This window comes from Cucumis sativus, chromosome 6, assembly GCF_000004075.3.
Source record: "Cucumis sativus cultivar 9930 chromosome 6, Cucumber_9930_V3, whole genome shotgun sequence".
NCBI lineage: Eukaryota > Viridiplantae > Streptophyta > Magnoliopsida > Cucurbitales > Cucurbitaceae > Cucumis > Cucumis sativus.
Window position 1 is genome coordinate 19,213,804 of NC_026660.2, and position 20,146 is coordinate 19,233,949.

At 31.1% G+C, this 20,146-nt stretch overlaps 3 protein-coding genes across 3 annotated transcripts; 2 read left to right on the top strand and 1 right to left on the bottom strand.

The window, feature by feature from the left end:
- Positions 1-840: 840 nt before the first annotated feature.
- LOC101216516 (protein disulfide-isomerase) lies at positions 841-5,993 on the top strand. Its single transcript, XM_004149750.3, has 11 exons — positions 841-1,120; positions 1,867-1,897; positions 1,985-2,266; positions 2,360-2,548; positions 2,644-2,769; positions 3,116-3,250; positions 3,347-3,466; positions 3,659-3,776; positions 4,258-4,370; positions 4,756-4,997; positions 5,618-5,993. The coding sequence occupies exons 1-10, from the start codon at positions 939-941 to the stop codon at positions 4,990-4,992; spliced, it is 1,533 nt and encodes a 510-aa protein (XP_004149798.1). The 5' UTR covers positions 841-938; the 3' UTR covers positions 4,993-4,997; positions 5,618-5,993.
- A 4,009-nt stretch (positions 5,994-10,002) lies between these two features.
- Positions 10,003-10,869, top strand: LOC105436008. Its single transcript, XM_011660147.1, has one exon. The coding sequence runs from the start codon at positions 10,003-10,005 to the stop codon at positions 10,867-10,869; it is 867 nt and encodes a 288-aa protein (XP_011658449.1).
- Positions 10,870-16,360: 5,491 nt separating this feature from the next.
- LOC101216267 (two-component response regulator ORR9) lies at positions 16,361-19,918 on the bottom strand. Its single transcript, XM_004149749.3, has 5 exons — positions 19,328-19,918; positions 19,110-19,222; positions 18,317-18,394; positions 17,103-17,170; positions 16,361-16,949 (listed from the first exon to the last, which is right to left on the bottom strand). The coding sequence occupies exons 1-5, from the start codon at positions 19,461-19,463 to the stop codon at positions 16,634-16,636; spliced, it is 711 nt and encodes a 236-aa protein (XP_004149797.1). The 5' UTR covers positions 19,464-19,918; the 3' UTR covers positions 16,361-16,633.
- Between the last annotated feature and the right edge of the window lie 228 nt (positions 19,919-20,146).

Below are 20,146 nucleotides of genomic sequence, written 5' to 3' on the forward strand. Positions count from 1 at the left end.
AAATTAAATTAATACAGTCTCCCTTATTTGTAAAAAAATCATGTATTTACTCCTACAATTATAATAATTAATATCCAGAAAAAGAAAAATCCATAAATGCTCACAATAATTTATTCATAATAGAAATGTGCATTTCACCTAAACAATAGTTCTAAAGAAAGAGTTAATAATTAAATTAAATTATATATATATATATATATATATATTTAGTATAATTATAATATAAATTTATATTGTTACTTTAATTTGCCCAAAAATTGCATCTAATTCTGTAAGGCCGTTACCTTCGTAAGGATTAATCTCTAAAACCGTTTTTTCTTATACAAATAAAAATTGAATTGTTACAAAATAAATTTAAATAACAACACCCTAAAGTGTAAACTTACTACATGAAAATCCAAAGGAGATATATTCCAGTACACCCAAAACCACAAAATGCAAAACAATTAACGAATCAAATTCAGTTGACTAGATATTTTGAAACCTCAATGTCCATTGATTACTAGCCACGTCATTTTATTGGCTAATTTGACATTTCAAAATCTAACAGGAGCCGTATACAGTTTTCTTTCTTCCACGGCGAAACATTGGTATAGATTAATAGGCGATTTAATCGTCTAGCGCGATAACCCTCGGATGAAAAACAAATACAAATGACAAGGCCTAACCAATCAGAGGATTCCACGTTACAAATTGTCCACATGTAGCGCGAGTATTGATTTTACTTATGTACAGATCTAATAACTCATACGTAACTCACGTGCTAGTACCATATTTGTATCGTTCTTTATCTAATTCCTTTGCCCGGAATACTAAAAGTAATTAAAATTAAAAAAAAAAAAAAACAAAAACTCGTTCAGCCGGTCTCCCTTAAAACCCCCTTCACGGACTGAACCTCTCTTCGTTTGCGGAGAGCTTCCCCTTCCAGTCCTTCAACAATGGCGTCTTCATCTTTCATTCGATTCTTTGTGGTTGCTTCTCTTCTATTCTCTGCTTCTTTCTTTGCGATCTACGCTGAAGACGCTGCGTCCAAGGAATTTGTTCTTACTTTGGACAATTCCAACTTCTCCGATGTTGTTTCCAAACATGACTTCATCGTCGTTGAGTTTTACGCCCCTTGGTATGCTTTTCTTCTCCTTTTGATTGTCATTTTCTTCTTCGGTCTTTCTCAAGTTTTCGTCTCAGATCTTTGTCATATCTGCTATTTGGTTTGATTTTGTGATTTATGTGAGATCAATTTGTTTTTGTTGTTTTGTTCTGAGGGTTTATTTATTTATTATTTTTTTTAAACTCTGATTCGTTTTTCGCATTTAAATTCCTCTTTTCGCTTTGTTTCTTTGGGTTGGTTTTACTGCATGGTTGCTAAGCAGTTTTGGTGGTGTGATCTTGGTATTAGCATTTTGGAACCAATGTGTGTCTGTTTGATTTCTTTGATGTGGTGTGTAATTGAGTATGCTGTCGACTGCGGAGCGGATTCTTGAGTTTTCATTTCAATGGAACGAGTGTATGGTTGAAATGTATACTTGAGAATCCTCTCCCTACTTGACTTCGTTCTCAATTACACACATCTAAAAGGGATAAAGGAAACATGTCAACCTATTTGAGATCCTCACAAGAGAAGATCTTGTTCATAATCACTGCGAAGCATTTCTTTAATTGGTTATGGTTATGTATATGTTTGACTTTTTCTCCTTGTGATGTTCTTCCTTTTGGACCATTTTCCCCCTTCAGAAACGGTGCCAATTTAATGAATTGGTCCAGATTTCAACCTTCTAATCATATTTATGATATGAACTTTTTGTTCTTACATTATGAATTGTCATTGAGCTTACCCATTCTTTTAAACGTTTTCTCCAAATAATGTAGGTGTGGGCATTGTAAGAGCCTGGCACCAGAGGTAAACCAATCTTTTCTTTGTTTACGATGAATTATTCTTGAAGATCTTGTTGCTTGTGGGTTTATCTAATCTTTTCTTTGTTTACAGTATGAAAAAGCTGCCTCTGTTTTGAGCAGTCACGACCCTCCAATTACTTTAGCCAAAGTTGATGCCAACGAGGAGTCAAACAGAGAGTTGGCAACTCAATTTGAAATTAGGGGGTTCCCCACCATTAAGATACTCAGAAATGGGGGTAAATCAAGTCAAGATTACAAGGGACCTCGCGATGCCGACGGCATTGTTAACTACTTGAAGAAGCAAAGTGGGCCGGCATCTGCTGAAATAAAATCTGCAGAGGATGCTAGTAATCTCATCAAGGATGTATACATTGTATGAACTTGATCTCTCATCCTCTATTTCCAATTATATTTTGTTACATTTTTCTGTAGTAGCTAAGAAATTAAATTTTCCTTGGGTTTGCAGGTCGGGATATTTCCAAAGCTTTCTGGAGACGAGTTTAATAACTTCAAAGCTTTGGCTGAGAAGTTACGTACTGACTATGATTTTGGTCACACTTTGGATGCTAAGCTACTTCCGCGTGGAGAAACATCTGTATCTGGCCCAGTTGTTAGGCTTTTCAAGCCATTCGATGAACAGTTTGTTGATTTTAAGGTACCAGAATTTTTTATTTGCTGTGTGCTAAATTTGTAGATTTGGCTTATCATTTAGTTTTTGCACGCTGATTCTTATTGGAGCTATGCACTTAGGATTTTGATCCAGCTAAGTTGGAGAAGTTCATTGAATCATCTAGTATTCCCACTGTAACGGAGTTCAATAATGATCCTAGCAATCATGTATACCTTTCCAAGTTCTTCTCCAGTTCTAATGATAAGGTAACGTGACATGATTCGCGGTGAGAACCGTGCTTTTTAGTTGAAGAATTGTTTCCATTCTCTGCATTCAGCTAATTGTGCACTAACGTTCCCAGCTTGCTTTTCTGCTGTTCCATAAATGAATGTCTTACTCTTATCTAGTTCATGTCAATTTCTTCTCTTAAATCACCCTTGAACGCAAAAGCTAAAGTTTTCAATTATATTACACTCTAATGATTTTAGTAATTTCATTGCATCTATAATGTTCAAACAACTTTGGATTTTATTTTCTGTGGATCAAAATCAAAATTTTCCGTGAATACGGTAATATGAGGTTTGATAAATATAGTTCTGTTTTGTTGTGTAGGCTATGTTTTTTCTGAACTACACCACCGAGGCTGCTGATTCTTTGAAATCTAAGTACCGTGAAGTTGCTGAACAGTACAAAGGAGAAATAAGTTTCCTAATTGGAGACAGCGAATCCAGTCAAGCTGCTCTAAACGTTTGTATTCTATTTTGTTGTGTCTTTTTAGTTGCTTACCTTGTTCTCCATTATGGCTCACTTGTTTAATACCACCTTAATGATTTGTGTTAACAGTATTTTGGACTCAAGGAAGATCAAGTGCCTGTCCTTCTTGTGCAAAAAGATGATAGGTTTAAGTATGTGAAATTCAATGTGGAGGCTGATCAGATTGCTCCTTGGGTGAAGGATTACAAGGTCAAACTCTTTCTTTCACGTACCATTGATGCATTTGCATGACATGGTGCTCAAATTCTTTATTTTATGTTCATTTTTTCTTCTTTTTCGTGAGTTTCATAATGTTTTGTTTTTGGTATTTTGAATTCATTTCTTATTTTTGCTTTTTGGAATTATATTGGGTAGTTTTTAACTCAGAATTTGATACTGCAGAATGGCAAAGTGCCACAATTCATAAAGTCAGAACCCATTCCCGAGAGTAACAATGAACCTGTGAAAGTGGTTGTTGCTGATAGCATCCAAGATGTAGTCTATAAATCAGGAAAGAATGGTATGTCAGGGTTCATTATTGTTCATTTTAAATTCTGAGTATGTTTGTACATCTGCAGCAGCATTACTTTTGTACTTAAAGACCGAGAATTTGTTAATTTTCACTTGATGATAACTCACTAGGCAAATAATTACTCATTACTACTTCTAATGAAAAAAAAGTCATTACAACTTGTTTGCATATCATCAAGCTTGGTATTAGAAAGATTTTTCTTATTTTCCTGTAATGTGAAACTCTGCAAAACTGGTTGTTCAATCAAAACCGTTTTCCTTTTTTTTTTTTTTTTTTCATTTCATTTTGATATTCAATTGAAATTTGGTAGGGCAAAATTTTTCCTCAATACAAGCCTATTTTCTAATTTTAATGAGTTAGCTTATACTACAGTAACTTTTACATTAATTTCATTTTGTTGTATTTTTGGTTAACCTTCTCTTGTTCTAGACTGCAAGATCAAGATAATTAATGTTGTTTCATTGGACAGTTTTACTGGAATTTTATTCTCCATGGTGCGGGCACTGCAAAAAACTTGCTCCAACCTTAGACGAAGTGGCTGTCTCATATGAAAGTGATCCTGATGTCGTTATTGCTAAGTTTGTAAGATTCGTTACCTGTGAATCTTTAATGAGAATCGCTTTAGTCTTACCTCTTGTGATAAATGCATGTACTAGTTTTTCTACGTTTAACCCATGTAGCCTGTGAACTTTCTATGCTAGAGATGAACATCAGTAAATGATCTGTTTATTTGTATTGCTCTGTCTTAGCTGGTATCTGCATTTTTTTCCTTTTTTTTCCTTTTTTTCTTTTCTGTTTTTAGTACAAGGGTTATCTGCATATTTGATCCATGAGACAGTCCAAATATATATGATCAATATTTTATTTGGCTATGTTTTTTCTCTTTGGATATATCTGACCTCTACCCTGTTTTTGATTCAGTTCTTTAAACTTCGGTTTGATTCATTTCCTTTCCCTAAATTGTTAGGATGCCACGGCAAACGACATTGCAGTTGGCGATTTTGAAGTCCAAGGTTACCCTACTTTGTATTTCAGATCAGCAAGCGGAAAGCTGGTCGAGTATAATGGTGATAGATCCAAGGAAGACATCATAAATTTCATTGAGACAAATCGTGATAAAACTGCAGAGGATACAAAACCTAAGGACACAGAGTCAAAACCCAAGGAATCAAAGCAAGATTCAGAAGCCAAGGATGAGCTCTAAAAAGGGTAAAAGATAAAGCTCTTTATGATCTTTTATCAACTCATCTGATGAACATCCCCTGAAACTTTAATAGGAGAAAATAGTAGACCACTAATTCTCTTGTTTAAAATGTGAAGAAATTTGAAGTTTTTAGAACTGTTCGATTCTTGAGTGTTAGTTCTTGAAAAATTAAATTTATAGATGCACCCTCCACTAATAAGTAAGATTTGTTTTGTTTTGTTTTTTGAGGAAAAGTAAGTTCGTTTTGTTATCGTCCTCTAACAATGTTTTAAATACTTGGCTTATTTTGATATTTGGGATGCTGTTGGGGCTTAAAACAAGCACCAGAAGCCTCTGTTGGTGTAAGTTTCAATTATTGAATATTTGTAATGACTGGCTTTTGTTTGGACCTTTGGTGCACCTTTCTATGGAGAAACCCATAAACTTTTTTAAATACAACCTGTTTATCACATAGAAGCATGACACAAAACTCAAGAACTTATGAGTCATTACTTTTGTTCTTTTGTGTAGAGAAGTTAGTCAGGTTTTTGTTCATGGAATTGTATATGGATGCCACATGTTTTAACATAAAACACAATAACTTGTGATTCATAAGTTTGTGTGTCTTTCTTTTTTTTGTGTGTAGGAAGCAAGTCTTTTTGTGAGGTGAGACCTGAAGGCGATCTGGGGGTAAAGTAGCTGTGCAGCTTAAGTTGTTAGGGACATGTTTTGGCAGCAGCTGCTATTCCCATGGATGTTGACAATAGTAATTAGCACAGAGCCATGTGATCTGAACCCATTTTCTGTTTTTTCCATATCTCACTTTTTCCTCTTCTTTTTTTCCCCCCTTTAATATTTCAAAATAAACAATAATGTGCAATGCAATTTCTTTGCTTTTGGAGTAGTTTTTAGTTCTATTATCCTCTTCCATAATGTAACGATTATGTGACAGACAGTTTAAACATCTGAGTTACGTTTAATTATAGGCGGAGTTTAGTGTTGTGATTTTACTCTTTGGAGTACACCATTGTTCATATTTTTTCTCTCTATCTGTCGATAGTATTAGTTCCAACTGTTTTTCCAAATATTCATTTACAGTATAAGATCAACTGTTTTTTCAAAAAAAATATTTTTATTTAAACTCTTTAAATAAAGATGATGTAAAATGATAAATTTTGAGTGATAACGTAACATACTGACACTGTGGTTGGAGTTTGTTGGATAAAATTTTTGAAACTTCAATTTAAAGTTATACTTTCAGTGGAATTTTAAGTTGTAAACTATTAGATTCAAATCTGGACAAAGTTGGTGTCAGTTTCCCTTTCCTCTAGGTAAACTGACCTGCTATTTATAAAATAATATTCAATATTTATAAAATAATATTGAAAAATATTTGTAAAATAATATTCCATATTTATAAAATATAACCATTTTAAAATTTATTTGCTATAGTTTATAAATATATTTTCAGCAATGTTTTTATTTACAATGACTTTTCATAAATTGATCTACATGTTTTACTTTTTCCAATTAACCTAATAAATTAATTATTTACAAAAAATTTATTGAAAGTTGCCCAATAGTATGAAAGATTTCATTTATAGGATGGAAAATTATGTGAATCATCATTTAACTAACCTCATTTGAGTTTTATTCATTCACTACACATGATTGAAATATAGCCAAAATTCTATTTCTTGTGTTCCCTTCGATTATAGATAGGTTAATTCATCATTTTGTGGTGTGTTTAATCATCAATTTAATTTATTTTTATTGTTGATGTTAAGAATGTGGTATACACAAATTGGGTTGGGAGACATTCTCAACCCAACACATATTTTCAGATTGGTTGGGGTAGACAACCGAAATTAATTTTTCAAACCCAGTTTGGTTGGGTTGGGTTGTATTGTTTTTTTTTTTTTTTCATTTCTAATATTCGTAAAGTTTAAATTCAATATTCATAAGTTCAAAGTTTCAAACATCTATAAATTCAAACTAATTTTCTACAACCCAAAAAGAAAAAGAAAAAATATAGTGTAAAGTATACAATAAACAAACATCCACAAGTTCAATAATTAAAAGAACCGGAGAAAATAGAGTGCAAAACATACAATAAACAAACATCCCTCTTCTTCTCATGCTAAGTTTGACCCCAAGGAGTTATAAATTTTTTCTAATGAAGATGTTATTATACTATCAGATTTTTCCACCATACAATTGTTAGCTTTCAATACTATCACGATCATTTACCCTACAACCTCCTACACAATCGTTTAGCTTTTTATACAATCGTTCAACCTCTTACACAATCGTTTAGTTTTCTAAATGATCGTTTGCCCTCTTACGCAGTCGTTTAGCTTTGTATCTTCAAATGATCGTTTACTTCTTATACGACCGGCTAACTTTCTATACAATCGTTTATATATACTATACCAAAACTACTCACTTTACTTTTATTAAATAAATTATATATATATATGTATAGCTAATTTGGGTTGGGTTGGGTCGAAGCAAACTTTTTCAAGGGGTTTTAACAACTATAGCCTAAATAGAGTGCCTTATTACAAGATTGACCGATTGTTCTCAAAATTTTCATAAATGTTCTAATGAACTTCACTTTTACACAAATGTAGAGCTTAAACGACCAAACTACCAATCTTTATTATTAATAATATATTTAAAAAAATAGAAAAATGAAATAAGAAAAGTGGACCATGATTTGATTTATTAGATATTGTATGTAAATATTGTATGCGATTAATTCTATTATGGTAATGTTATAATCAAAATTATATCCCATAATTATTTTTCTTTTGGTAATTTTGTTCAAAAATTATTTTCTTTGTTCGATCTCTCTCTCTCTCTGTTCATTCTTTCTTATTTTGTTCATCTCTTTCAAAAAAAATTTCGATGAGTAAGGGTTTATGGTTATATACAAAATTTGTTAGAGTATATGAAAAATATAGTATATTAAGTATGTAGTTCATGCTTCAAATTTTTTTTAGGGTATATGAAAAGTATATAGTATATTATGTAGTCTCTAGTCAACAAATTAGGGTATATGAAAAAATATATTGTATATTATGTAGGTACATGAAAAATATAAAACATGAAAATAGTAATGTGAAAATTTTAGTTGAAGGAGATTTCTCTAATTGTGTTGCTAATGAAATTGAATAAACAGCAAAATTGATCGATCGGTAAAAACGTGGACGACACCGAAAAGGTGGAAGGTGATTTCTCTAATTGTGTTGTGGATGAAATTAAATAAAGTCAGTTTGTAGAAATTATTTAATATAATATTGTCATATTATTTCTCCAATAAATGATATCCTAATATTAAACGCAAATATAGATATGTATTATTTACTACATTAATTATTGAAGTTATAAAATAGATAATAAATATAGTGTAATATAATTATGATATTATACTATATATAATTTTGAAAATCAATTTTATTTATAATCGGTGTGAAGGTTAAAATGGTCCTAAAAACAAGAAATATTAATTAAGAAAATAAATAAAATTTTGAGACATTTGTGTAAAATCATGTCTAAAGTAGGTGATTTATCTAAATATTTATTTTTTCAACCCCCAACACAACTCACACTTTAAACTAACCTAACCCAAACCATATAATATGGGTTAGATAGTCTGGATCGTTAGGTTATTCGGGTCATTCTTACACCTCTAGTTAAGAGTCAACATCTACGAAAACAACTTGGGAATAAGTTAAAAATGAAAAAAATTTCATATTAACTTCTTGAATTTCCACTGCATAATTTCAAACCCAACAAATTTTACAGTTCTCAATGAACCTTAAGTTTCTAGTTACAACTATTCTTGTACTATTGCTAGGACAATAAATCTATATCCTTTTGATTTTTTTGAATAACCAATGAAGTATCTGTTGGTTGTTCTTGAATCTAGTTCATTTGCGTGTGGTTAATAAATTTTACTTTTCATTGGCAACCCCAAACATTCAAGCAGCCTTAAACTAGGTTTCCTTATATCGAAAAAGAGGAATGAATTACCATGCTTTCGTTAATGTATGATTACGCTTTTTTGAAATATCAGTTCTTGGCATTATGTATTAAACACGAAAACCATGACTTTAGAGTTTATAGAAATTTAGCAAAATAAATTAAGTATTGTCCATTCTTGTCATATTTTTCAAATATTCATCAGCTCTATTAGACCTTACCTTTTTCACATTTCTCTAACTGTCTTTCAACTTTATTAATAAATATCTAGTGTGAAAAATCATCATTTAAGCCAATGAAATATTTTTCTCCACCAAAAGGTAAAACATAAAAAACACTAAATATTAGTGTGCATATTTTGAAGGAGATGTAAGTGTATAATGGTTATTGGTGAGGGGATTGAATCCCAAACGATTACAAAAGCGTTTGATTGCGTGTTGCTTCACTTAGTTTCCACGAGTAAAGCCCATTAAGCTATCTCCTCGATCGAACTATCCAACCAGGTAGCATTTACTTTAAGGGTTTTAATGCTTGTCATCAATTCGTTGACAAGCATTTCATCTAAGTGGCCAACTATTGCATTGATTTCCTAACCTTGTTAGAGACTTTCTTTAGCCGAGTCTCTAGGAACCGAACTTGATCAAGGACTTCTATCAGATAAAGCATCTTCTCTTCCATCTCGACCAACCGATCAACATTGTGAGCTATTAATCCGGTAATGATCTTCCTAAATAGGTGGAAGTAGTTCACACGTCATTTTTGTATATGTATTGTTTTGGTTATTTATTTTTTTAATTCTCTCCAAAATTTCAGCATGCACTAAGTTAGCAGGTTTCTAATTTTTTGTTGTTGTTTTTAGACTATAAATATTAGTTCATTAATTGAATAAAATATAAGTTCCATTATTTTCTCTCCCTCTTGGCAATATATTTTTCATAATATCTATTTTGCTTTGTGAGATTTTTACAGATCCTTTGCTTTAAAACCAACATCTGGTATCAGAGCAGGTTGTCTTCTCATCGCAGATTCCACTGTCCAACGAAGATGGCAAGCGTCTCGCAGCAAACAAAGGAGAATGGCAGAATGCCAATTTTCTACCCGATGTTATGTCCACACAACTACACGATGTGGACGATAAAGACAGAAGCAATCCTCGACACACAAGAAGTTTGGGAAGCAATAGAGCCAATAAGAGGACTCGAAGTGGATGTGAAGAAGGACAAGAAGGCGTGTGTATACATTCTCCAATGCATCCTGGAAGACGTGCTTCTACAAATCGCAAAGAAGAAGTCCGCAAAAGAAATATGGGATAATCTCAAGACGAGGTACTTGGGCAGTGAGCGGGTGAAGATGGCGCGAGTTGGAATCTTGAAGAGCGAATTTAATGTTCTTCGGATGAAGGAAACCGAGACAATCGATGAGTTCGCAGGAAAAATCAGTAAATTAGCAAGTAAGTTCACCACCCTCGGAGTTGCACTTGAGGATTCGTCATTGGTCAAGAAGCTCCTTGATTCTGTCCCCGATAAATATCTTCTCATTGTCACCAGAATCGAGCAATTTCAAGATCTTGAAACCATGCCGTTTGAAGAGACGATTGGACGAATGATGGTGTACGAGGAACGAACAACACAACTCCTAGGAAACAATAACAACACCGATGGACAACTCCTACTTACCCATGCCGAATGGAAAGCTAGACAAAAAGAAAATAGTGGTGGCAACTCTTCGATGAACAAAGGGCACGGATCTGGTGGTACCAATCGAGGAAGATGGCGAGGATATGGTCGTGGCACGGAACGTCAAAATAGTGTAGGAGGCACTAGCAACACTGGAAATGGCACTGGTGACAAAAGTTGGGACATTCCGCGTCGGAGTGTCGTGGCAAAGGTTATGACGACGGAGCTCATTTAACTTGTGTCGTCGAAGAAGAACTAGCTTTGATGATGGATGTGTCCCAGGAAGACACGCACTAGACGTGATCTGGAGGATGTCATACTACTCAGCAAAGAGCGATTGTTGTCGAAGATGTATTGCAACGACAAGAATGAAAAAATAATAACGTTTGGTATCTTGACGACAGTGCTAGCAACCACATGACTGGTCATCGTGAGAAGTTTCAAAAATAGATGAAAGCTTCACTGGGAGGGTGAAGTTTGGCGATGGATCAACCATTCAGATCATGAAAAAAGGAAAAGTCGTGTTCGAGTGCAAGAACGGTGATCAGAAGGCTCTCTAAGAGGTGTACTACATTCCAAAGTTATGTAGTAACATCATAAGCCTTGGGCAAATGACAATAGCTCATATATAACAATTTAATAAAATCAATTATCTTTTCATAAATAAAAAAAGGTTTAAGAAAGAAAAAAATGATGAATGCCTTGTTTTGAGATATAGATACTAAATTTGGAGAGATTTGGTTAATTAGGGAAAATGCAGGAGAGGGGAAATATTTAAAAAATAGAATGCAAGAGAGAAAAAAATTTCCATGAAACACATGTGAAATTAAAAAAAAAAAAACTGGTTAATTAGGAAAGAATGCATAGGAGAGAAGAGAGAGAAAAACTAAAAGAAAAAAAGGTAAAATACAGGAGAGAGAAAAAAAGATGGAGGATAGACTACTTTCTACTTAGACTTTAAGCTCTCACTTACAGACTGGTCGGAGAAGAAGAAGAAATTTTTTACAGATGGTAGAATGACTATTCTTTTCCACCACTCTCTAGGGTTTGGCACATTCATGCATTAATTTGTTGTGATCTATTCAGACGTCGCTCACTTGTTTGCTTGGGATGGAGTCCCTTTTATAGGCAACTTTCGTCGAAAAACTTTTATTCTTCTGAACGTGTTAGCGTCGAAAGCAACCATTGTCAATCACATCAATTCTATCTACCGCTTTTGTCTTCTAGTGAACCTTTTCTAGCGTGTTGGTGAGGATCTCACCTAAAAAATATATTTGCTAAGCAAGGTCTTTTCGCATAGTCTTCGCGCGAGTTCCTTTATGATTCACTAGCTTCTTTTTTTTGTTCATATCCTACTTTAAGGCAATGAAAACAAGGTGAGACATGCATGACAACTATGTAAAGTGTATTTTCAAATATTTATGAATTTACAACATATGCTACGGGCTTTGACACATTTATTATGCATTTTGGTCCCATTATTCTATTTTTAAGGCTATAATAACTTGTATTCTACAAGTTATCACAGGCACTAGTCGGTCTTCAAAATAATCCTCTCCTCTATTTAAGCCCCTTCTGAACACTAAAGTATGGTTTTTGATCTCTCTTTGTCACCGGCCTCTCTTCGTCCTCTCTATTGTGGCCAAAAAACTTCTTTCCCTTCATCGAAGGCTTTCAAATCTTGAAGACCCATAATGGGTTCTTGTAGTCGGCGGTTTCTAAGGTAAGTTTTTCGTCTTCATCAGACGTTTCTAAGGAATTTCAATGGTCTTCGTGGCATGATTGGTCAGAAATTTCGTAGAAGCTTAGGAGAGAGCTTAAGAGAAACATCAAATAAGGGAGAGCTCAGATAACTTCATGAGACCCATGAGGTACTCGAGAGAAGTAAACTCATAGAAGCTAGGAGAGAGCTTAAGACAAGCTCAACAGAACCTAAGAGAAACTCTCTTGAGAGAAGCCATAGCAGGAGGACCTACAAGTGTTTTCATATCAACCTTTGAGCCATTGAATGTGAAACCGTTTGGTTTCTGTACGAGCAAGTGTCATAAAAGGAGTCGTTAGAAGCATTCATATATAGTTCTATCATAGTGGTAAAGTGAAATTATCCATTGATTATCAGCTCAACAATTCTGAAAGTTTAAGAGACAGAATGATGATCCGAACGTCAGCTACGAATCACCATATTATATAAACGATCAAGGTCATTCGTCGAAGGTATGTCCAAATAAGCGAGAATATCCTATTACTTTTGTCTACAAGTCATATTCAAAATTAGTCTAAAACATTTATATGAAATTTGCATCTCATCAAAATTGGTTTTGATTTTGAATGATTAATGGTATATTTGAAAATAATTTTTGAAATGATATTAACAATTAGAATTTTCGAATTAAAAAGCATTTCCAAATGTCAAACAAATGTAAACATAGTTATGGGCAATGGGTTCCACTAGTTTGTAATATCTACACTTTGATATTTGAAAAATGACCGTTTCCGAATATTCTAGAATCTTGAAAGTTGTTTTTTTCTTTTTTTCTAAATTTCTTTTTTCTTTCAATTGAAAACAACAAAAAAAAATTGTCTATAAAATCTGGTAAAATAATTAAATTTTGTATTTGTTAGGAAGACAGTTAATACAGTTTTGGAGGATGCCAATTTTCAATTGAGAGCAGTTGGTGACTTAAAGTGCGTGGGGTTCACTACACTGACTCATTCATTGTCTATTTGCATTTATTTACAAACTTAATTAGGATATTATTGCCCCTAAAGTTGCCTCTATTTAATAAATATTGTATCATAAATTTAGTACGAAAACCATTTATTTAACTAATATAAATGATTAACTCAAATTTCTATGTTTTGATTTCATCCAATGATTATGTACAGTAACAGCCATAATTCCATCACACTATGTACAACAAATTGTTATTCATATGCTTCTTTTGGTTTTTTGTTAGTAAAGTTTGTAAAGATAGTAAAATAATTTATGATAAATAGAGTTTTTGTCCCTGTTTAGGTAGCTTATGATAATAAAAAGTTTCTAAATTTTTAAAATTGTAAAAATAACAAATTTAAAAGCAGATTATTATCATATTTTTATCTAATTATCGTCATATTTATCAAATTTTCAATATATAGAAAAGAAGTATTTTGTGTTTTTTTTTTTTTTTTGTCATATAATGTAATCTTCTTTTTTCTTGACGGAAGAAAAAAAATTGAGTAATTTATGAGCTTTGAGAATGGGAGTAAAATTGTTGTTTTAATTATAAGATAAATTATAATATTTATTTTCATATTTTCATATTTCCTAAGTTGCTTTTGATTAATTATATAATTTCTTTCTTTTTTTTAGGAAAAAACTATAATATCTATTTTTTAAAGTATAATTATAGTGTTTGTGGTTTTGAAAAAATTACAACAATGTTGGTGTTTGTGGTTAAGAAGAAATTAGATTTTAGTAGTATATAACTAGAAATTAATTGTTATAATTTGATAAAATCTTCCTAAACAATCTCTTCCATACAAACAAATTAAACTATATTTATGAGATTACCAATTAAACTATATTTATGAGATTTTATTAATTATTAGATTAAATTTAACTTTTAAAAAAATATATTTTCATATCTATTAACTTGTTCCAATTATTACTCCAACCAAAATGCCCATATATGTTTTAACACAAATAAGGATCTGTTTAGTAATATTTTTTTTTTTTTGTATGTTTCATGTTTTTATTTTAATTTTTTAAGAAACAGAGGTGTTTAATAACGTTATTCGTTTCTTGTTTTCAAAAAATTAGAAACATATTATTTTATAAGGAATTATTGGAAAAAAAATAGTTTTTTCTGTTTCGTTTCTTAATTATTTTTATTGGCTTTTTTTCTTTTTTTTTTCTCAATTATTTTTATTGGCTTTTTTCAATTATTTTTATCGATTTTCTTTTTCTTTTTCTCAATTATTTTTATCGGATTTCTTTTTCTTTTTCTTAATTATTTTTCTTAGTTTTCTTTTCCTTTTTCTCAGTTACTTTTATTGGTTTTCTTTTCTTTTTTTCTCAATTATTTTTCTATTTCCTTTCCTTTTTCATTTTCCCATGTGATTTCTTTTTTCTTCCTCTTATTTCCATCTTCTTTCCCAAATAATTACTCTCCACGTGGTTTTTTTTCTTCTCCTCTTATCTTCATTGTCTTTTCCAAATAACCATCGTCTTCCTTTACACGAAGTCTTCTTTTTCGTTAGATCTGGATTTTCCTCTTCATCTTCGCTTGCATCTGGATTTTCGCCGTGGATCTTTGTCTTCCTCTTCGCTGTGTATTTCAGTCCTCTTCTTCATCGTGGGTTTTCGTCTTCCTCCTCACTAGCTCTGTCCTTTAGATCTCAATCTTCATCTTGATCTCCATAAGATTACTAGAAGACCTTTCTATCTATGTTTGATAGAGTGAGTGGTGTAATATTTAATTGAATTAGATGTAAATAAAATAATATGAATAAAATTAAAAATAAATCTCGAAAAAAATAATAAGTAAACGAAAAGTAGTTATCAAATACATTTTTTTGTTTCTGCTTCTTGTTTCTAAAAAATAAAAAAACAGGAAATAGGAAACCGAAAACAGAAACGTTATCAAACAAGCCTTGAGTAATGACTGATTTTTATAATCTTAATTTTAAATTGTTAATTAATTATTTATTTTTATGATAAAAAAATTAAATAAATTTTACTACAATTTGAGTACACTTTAGAAAATGATTCAAAACATTCTATTGAAGTTCAAACAAGAAATTGGAGTAAAAAAAATGTTTAAGGGAGCAAAAAGTATCCACTCTCAACATTTTATAAAATATAATCATACTTTAGAGCACTTAATTAATTGAGAGGTAGTCTTACACTTAACAAACCTACGTGCTCAATCAAAATATCAATTTTTTCGTTACTTTATAGATAAATTCAACAATATAAGGACTTGGTTGAGATAAGAAATGAAAAGAGATTGGAGAAAAAGAGTTGGGGATGGGTTTGAAATTTCCATATCGGTCGATTGGTTGATGATCTGTAAAGATGGATTTTGGACGATAGGAAGAAGAGATGGGAATCGGTGATGATTTGCAAAGGCTATCGATTGATTGTACTTGTGCAAACGTCGAATAGATGGAAGAAGAGATAAATGTAGAAAAGGAAAAAAAGTTATTAATGTCGATTAGACTCTCATAACTCTAATACCAAGATAAGAAATGAAAAGAGATTGGAGAAGAAGAGAGATTAACTAGAGTTTTCTCTTAGGTTTAATTCATATATACCATATTCTTCAAATCTCAAGTATATAAAAAGAAGTTGGGATTAAAAACTCTTACCTATACACACATGCAACATATAATTCCTCATATAACCGATTGTTTTTTTAATACGTATTTGGGTCATAATACAATGGACCAAGAAATGTGAAAAGAAAATAAAGACAATTAGTAGACTATCTTAACAAGTTGTCTATTATATATTAGTGAAAATATTTTTCGACATACCAATTGTCTCTAGAAGTAGATGGTATTACGAACTAAGTCATCAAACCCTATTTTCTCTTCTATCTTTAATTGTGTTTGATTTGTTCCGTACTCTTTGTTTTTTCAAGTAATATTACGTGGAACAAGCTTTTGTGGTGCAATATATTACCTAAATTACACAACATATGTGATAAACCTCAACCTCAGTTTTGATCCTCCTCTCCATATTGTAAAAAGATAATATATATATATATATATATTTTGAAATTAGAATTAATTGATTACCCTCCAAAAACATCTCAATTTTGGGAGATTTTCCTCCATCTTCATCCATCCATCCATCCAACGCAAAAGGCATTCATTACCAAAGAAATTACGGTATACAAAACAACAATCCATTTTACATCTCCAAATTCCCCTTTTTCTCCGCTTGGTATCAAATAACTCCAAATGATTGCAGCAAAGGTGTTGAACGAAATGCCAATGCCCCATTTCCATCTTTACACTCCAGCTTGCAATTCTTTCAGTTTTGGTCGTGATCTTTCTTCACAGTGCTCTGCAGTTGCTGCCTTTCTCTTGCTCATGCTATTATTATTATTGTTATTATTAATGCTATTCTTACTCTCTTCTAATTTCGAGTTATTTTCGTCGTCAATTTCGATTCCGATTCCAATTCCAAGTGTTGTTTGTTGTTCCTTGATTTGTTGATCAGAAGCACAACGGGTGAGGGATTTTTGAAGGTGAGGCTCGAGCTTTTTGACATCTGATAATTGAAGAGGCTTTAGAAGAAATTCCTCTGCGCCTTCTTCTAAACACCTGCTTAAGTTCAAATTTGTTTGAGAAGTGTTTATCATATATATAATCAAGTAATTATTAACTATGAATTGAGTTTAATGATATTAATGTATAATATTAGATAAAGTGAAATTTAATTTAGATAAGAAAATTGAGTTTGAGCTGCTAACTTACATGTTGATTCTCGATGGCTCGTTCTCTGATGACATCACAACAACAGGAATATCCTTCCAATAAGATCCCTGCACATCCACGTTTTCAAAAATATTTATTATTACACTTTTCATCTTTTCAAGATGTGTACTATTTCAATTTTCAAAATAAAAAAATTATTCTCCTTCAATAAGGAAAAAGAAAAATAAATTTCAATAATTATTAAATAGGCGGCGTTACTGTCTAGTTTTTTAGGTTAATGCATTCATTTTATTGAAATTTTATCAATTCAAACCAAGTTAATATAATTTGAAAACTAATAAAAAGTAGTTTTAAAAAGTTTTGATTTTTTTAAAAAAACTTTGGCTTGGAGTTAAAAATATCACCAAAATATTATAAGAAAACAAATATTAAAAAAATATCACTGGTAGAGAATGGATAAAAAAAACTTATAAACACAAATAGTATGTATAAACTTAATTCTAAAAATAAAAAATAGCCATCAAACCAAATTTAACGTAGCAATTAAAAGAGAGTTATTTTTAGTTCTAAGCAATTACAACAGTCATATCCACTCATATCTGTTTAGTGGACAAAAATAGTTTTTTTTCGAGTAAAATAAAGGATTAGGAATTCAAACCAAAAATCCTTAAATCACTAATATATATTATATTTCATTGAAGTTACATTCAATTCAATTAAACAAAATTTTGATTTTAAATATATGCTAGCTAGCTAGCTCTTATAGTTTTCAAATTTAGATTATTTGATTTAATCCAAATTATATGATTATGTCCAGAGAAAGCTACAGAATAATGCAGTTGATGTGTATATATTGACAAAGTAAAATTTTGCAAGGTTTGGGTGTCTGGACTTTCTATATTCAGGTAAAGTTTTTGTCCATTATCATCTTTTTTTTTTTTTTTTTCACTAACTTAGAATATCATCCTACTTTGTTTTTCTTTTTCTCCTTTCTTCAAATATACTGTACTTCTTTTTCATTCAAACTTAGATATGTTACTTTGTCATTTAAATATAAAAAAATTAAAAAAGAACAATGTGAAAAGATGAACGACCACATACAATTATGTATTACTCTATATTTTAAAGATATTTTGAAAAATTATGTTAGAGTGATTAATAATAAGTTAGGTAAAATAAAGAATATAATTAGATAGAAAAAAATAGAGGTGATTAATTGTTGCAAGTATGAAAGGGTGGAAGTGGAAATTGACCTTGAGTCGTTTGAGTAGATCATAACCACTCATCCCAGGCATACAGAAATCTGTCATGATTAGGTTGACTTTGACTTCCTGTAAATGCAAAATCAAGATCTAAATCATTTTCATAAATTATTATAATAATTACAAATCAAGGGATTTTCTTTTTTCTTTTTTCTTTTTTTCTTTTTTTAATTAAAAATTAAAGAAATTAAAAAAAAATTGAAAACATAGGGGTCCCCATGTCTAAAATATATTCCACAGAAAATCTTCATCAATTCCCGGCTGATTGAATGCACTGTTGAAAAAAGTTATTAATTTTAATTGTATTCTACCTAATACTTTCTTCCACATGTGATCCACAATATTTCAATAAATACTTTCTTCTTTCTTCTTACCTTTTAATTTACACCATTTTCAATTTTTTCTTTTTGTTTTTTTTTTTTTTATATATAAAAATGTTACTACCATCTTATACCATATATATATATATTTCAAAACCATTTCAAATGACACATTTGTTTAGTACTCAACATATTTAAAAGTAATTATTGATCTGTATATATATCCATTTTATAAAACATGTTTTAATTTTTTTTATTTATCATTGCTTTTGTAAAACTAATTTTACAAATATATATATATATATAAATTGTAATGAAAGTCATTCCAAAGACACTATAAATAATTCCATTGTCCGTCAATTCTTCTGATACATTTTGTTGTATTAATTTCTTTAAGAATGCGCATAGACGAAAATGGACATTGGGAGAGAGAAAATTTGTAAAATAATATAAAATAAAATAACCTGATGTTGGGAGAGTTGTGAGGAAGAAAATGAAGAAGAAGAAAATGGATCAAGATCATGATCAAGAAGGCCCAAATATCTAAGAGCTTTATCACCAGACTCAACACAGGTAACTGCTTTTGAGGGTATAATTGAAAGAAGAAGAAAATAAACCAGTTATAAAATTATTAGATGAAATAAATAAATAAGTGGATAAATATATAATATAAAGATTGTACCTTGACATGAAGAAATTGTTAAGAGCTTTTCCAAAAGCTTTCTATCAATTAGACTATCATCAACAGCCAATACATGGAAATGGTGGTGGTGTTCTTCTTCTACTTTCTCCTCAACTTCTGTTTTCTTCAACTCCATTTTCCTTCTTCTACCTTCTTCTTCTTCTTCTTCTTCTTCTTCTTCTTCTTCTTCTTCTTCCTCTTCTTCCTCTTCCTCCTCCTCTTCCTCTTCTTCTCCCTCTTCTTCTCTTCAAGATCAGAAGCCTGTAGCTAGAATGATGAATATCCAAGAAAAATATAGTTATATTATTATTTTATTTTTCAAAATCTCAAAATTATAATGGTTTTGACATTATAGGGGAAATTTTAGAAGAAAGGAGGAAAAAATGGGAGCTAGAGGTGGTGGGGTGTGGTAATATTGGAGGTTTTCATGAAGAAGTGGGTGTGGAGAGGAAAAGGAAAAGAAAGAAAAAGAAAAAATAGTTAGGGATCAAGTAAGTATAGTTGTAGTTGTAGATGTCATATATGTGTGTTTGTATTTTCTCTCAGGCTTCAGATCTCTCTATAGATTCTCTATACCCCATTCCTACAACAACCATTTATCTCTTTCTTTTAACTCTCTCTCTCATTCTAAATAACATTTTGGTATTGTTCTACTTTCAGTAACTTTTTTATCTTCAGTAATATCCTATTACCATATAACCAAATGTAGGCTCCCTTTCCATTATTCAAGAAAAAAATATTTTTCAACAAACTCATTTTTATTTTGATTTATTTTTGTCAAAATTGTTTAAAATATACCTAAAAGACTATTTTGAATGG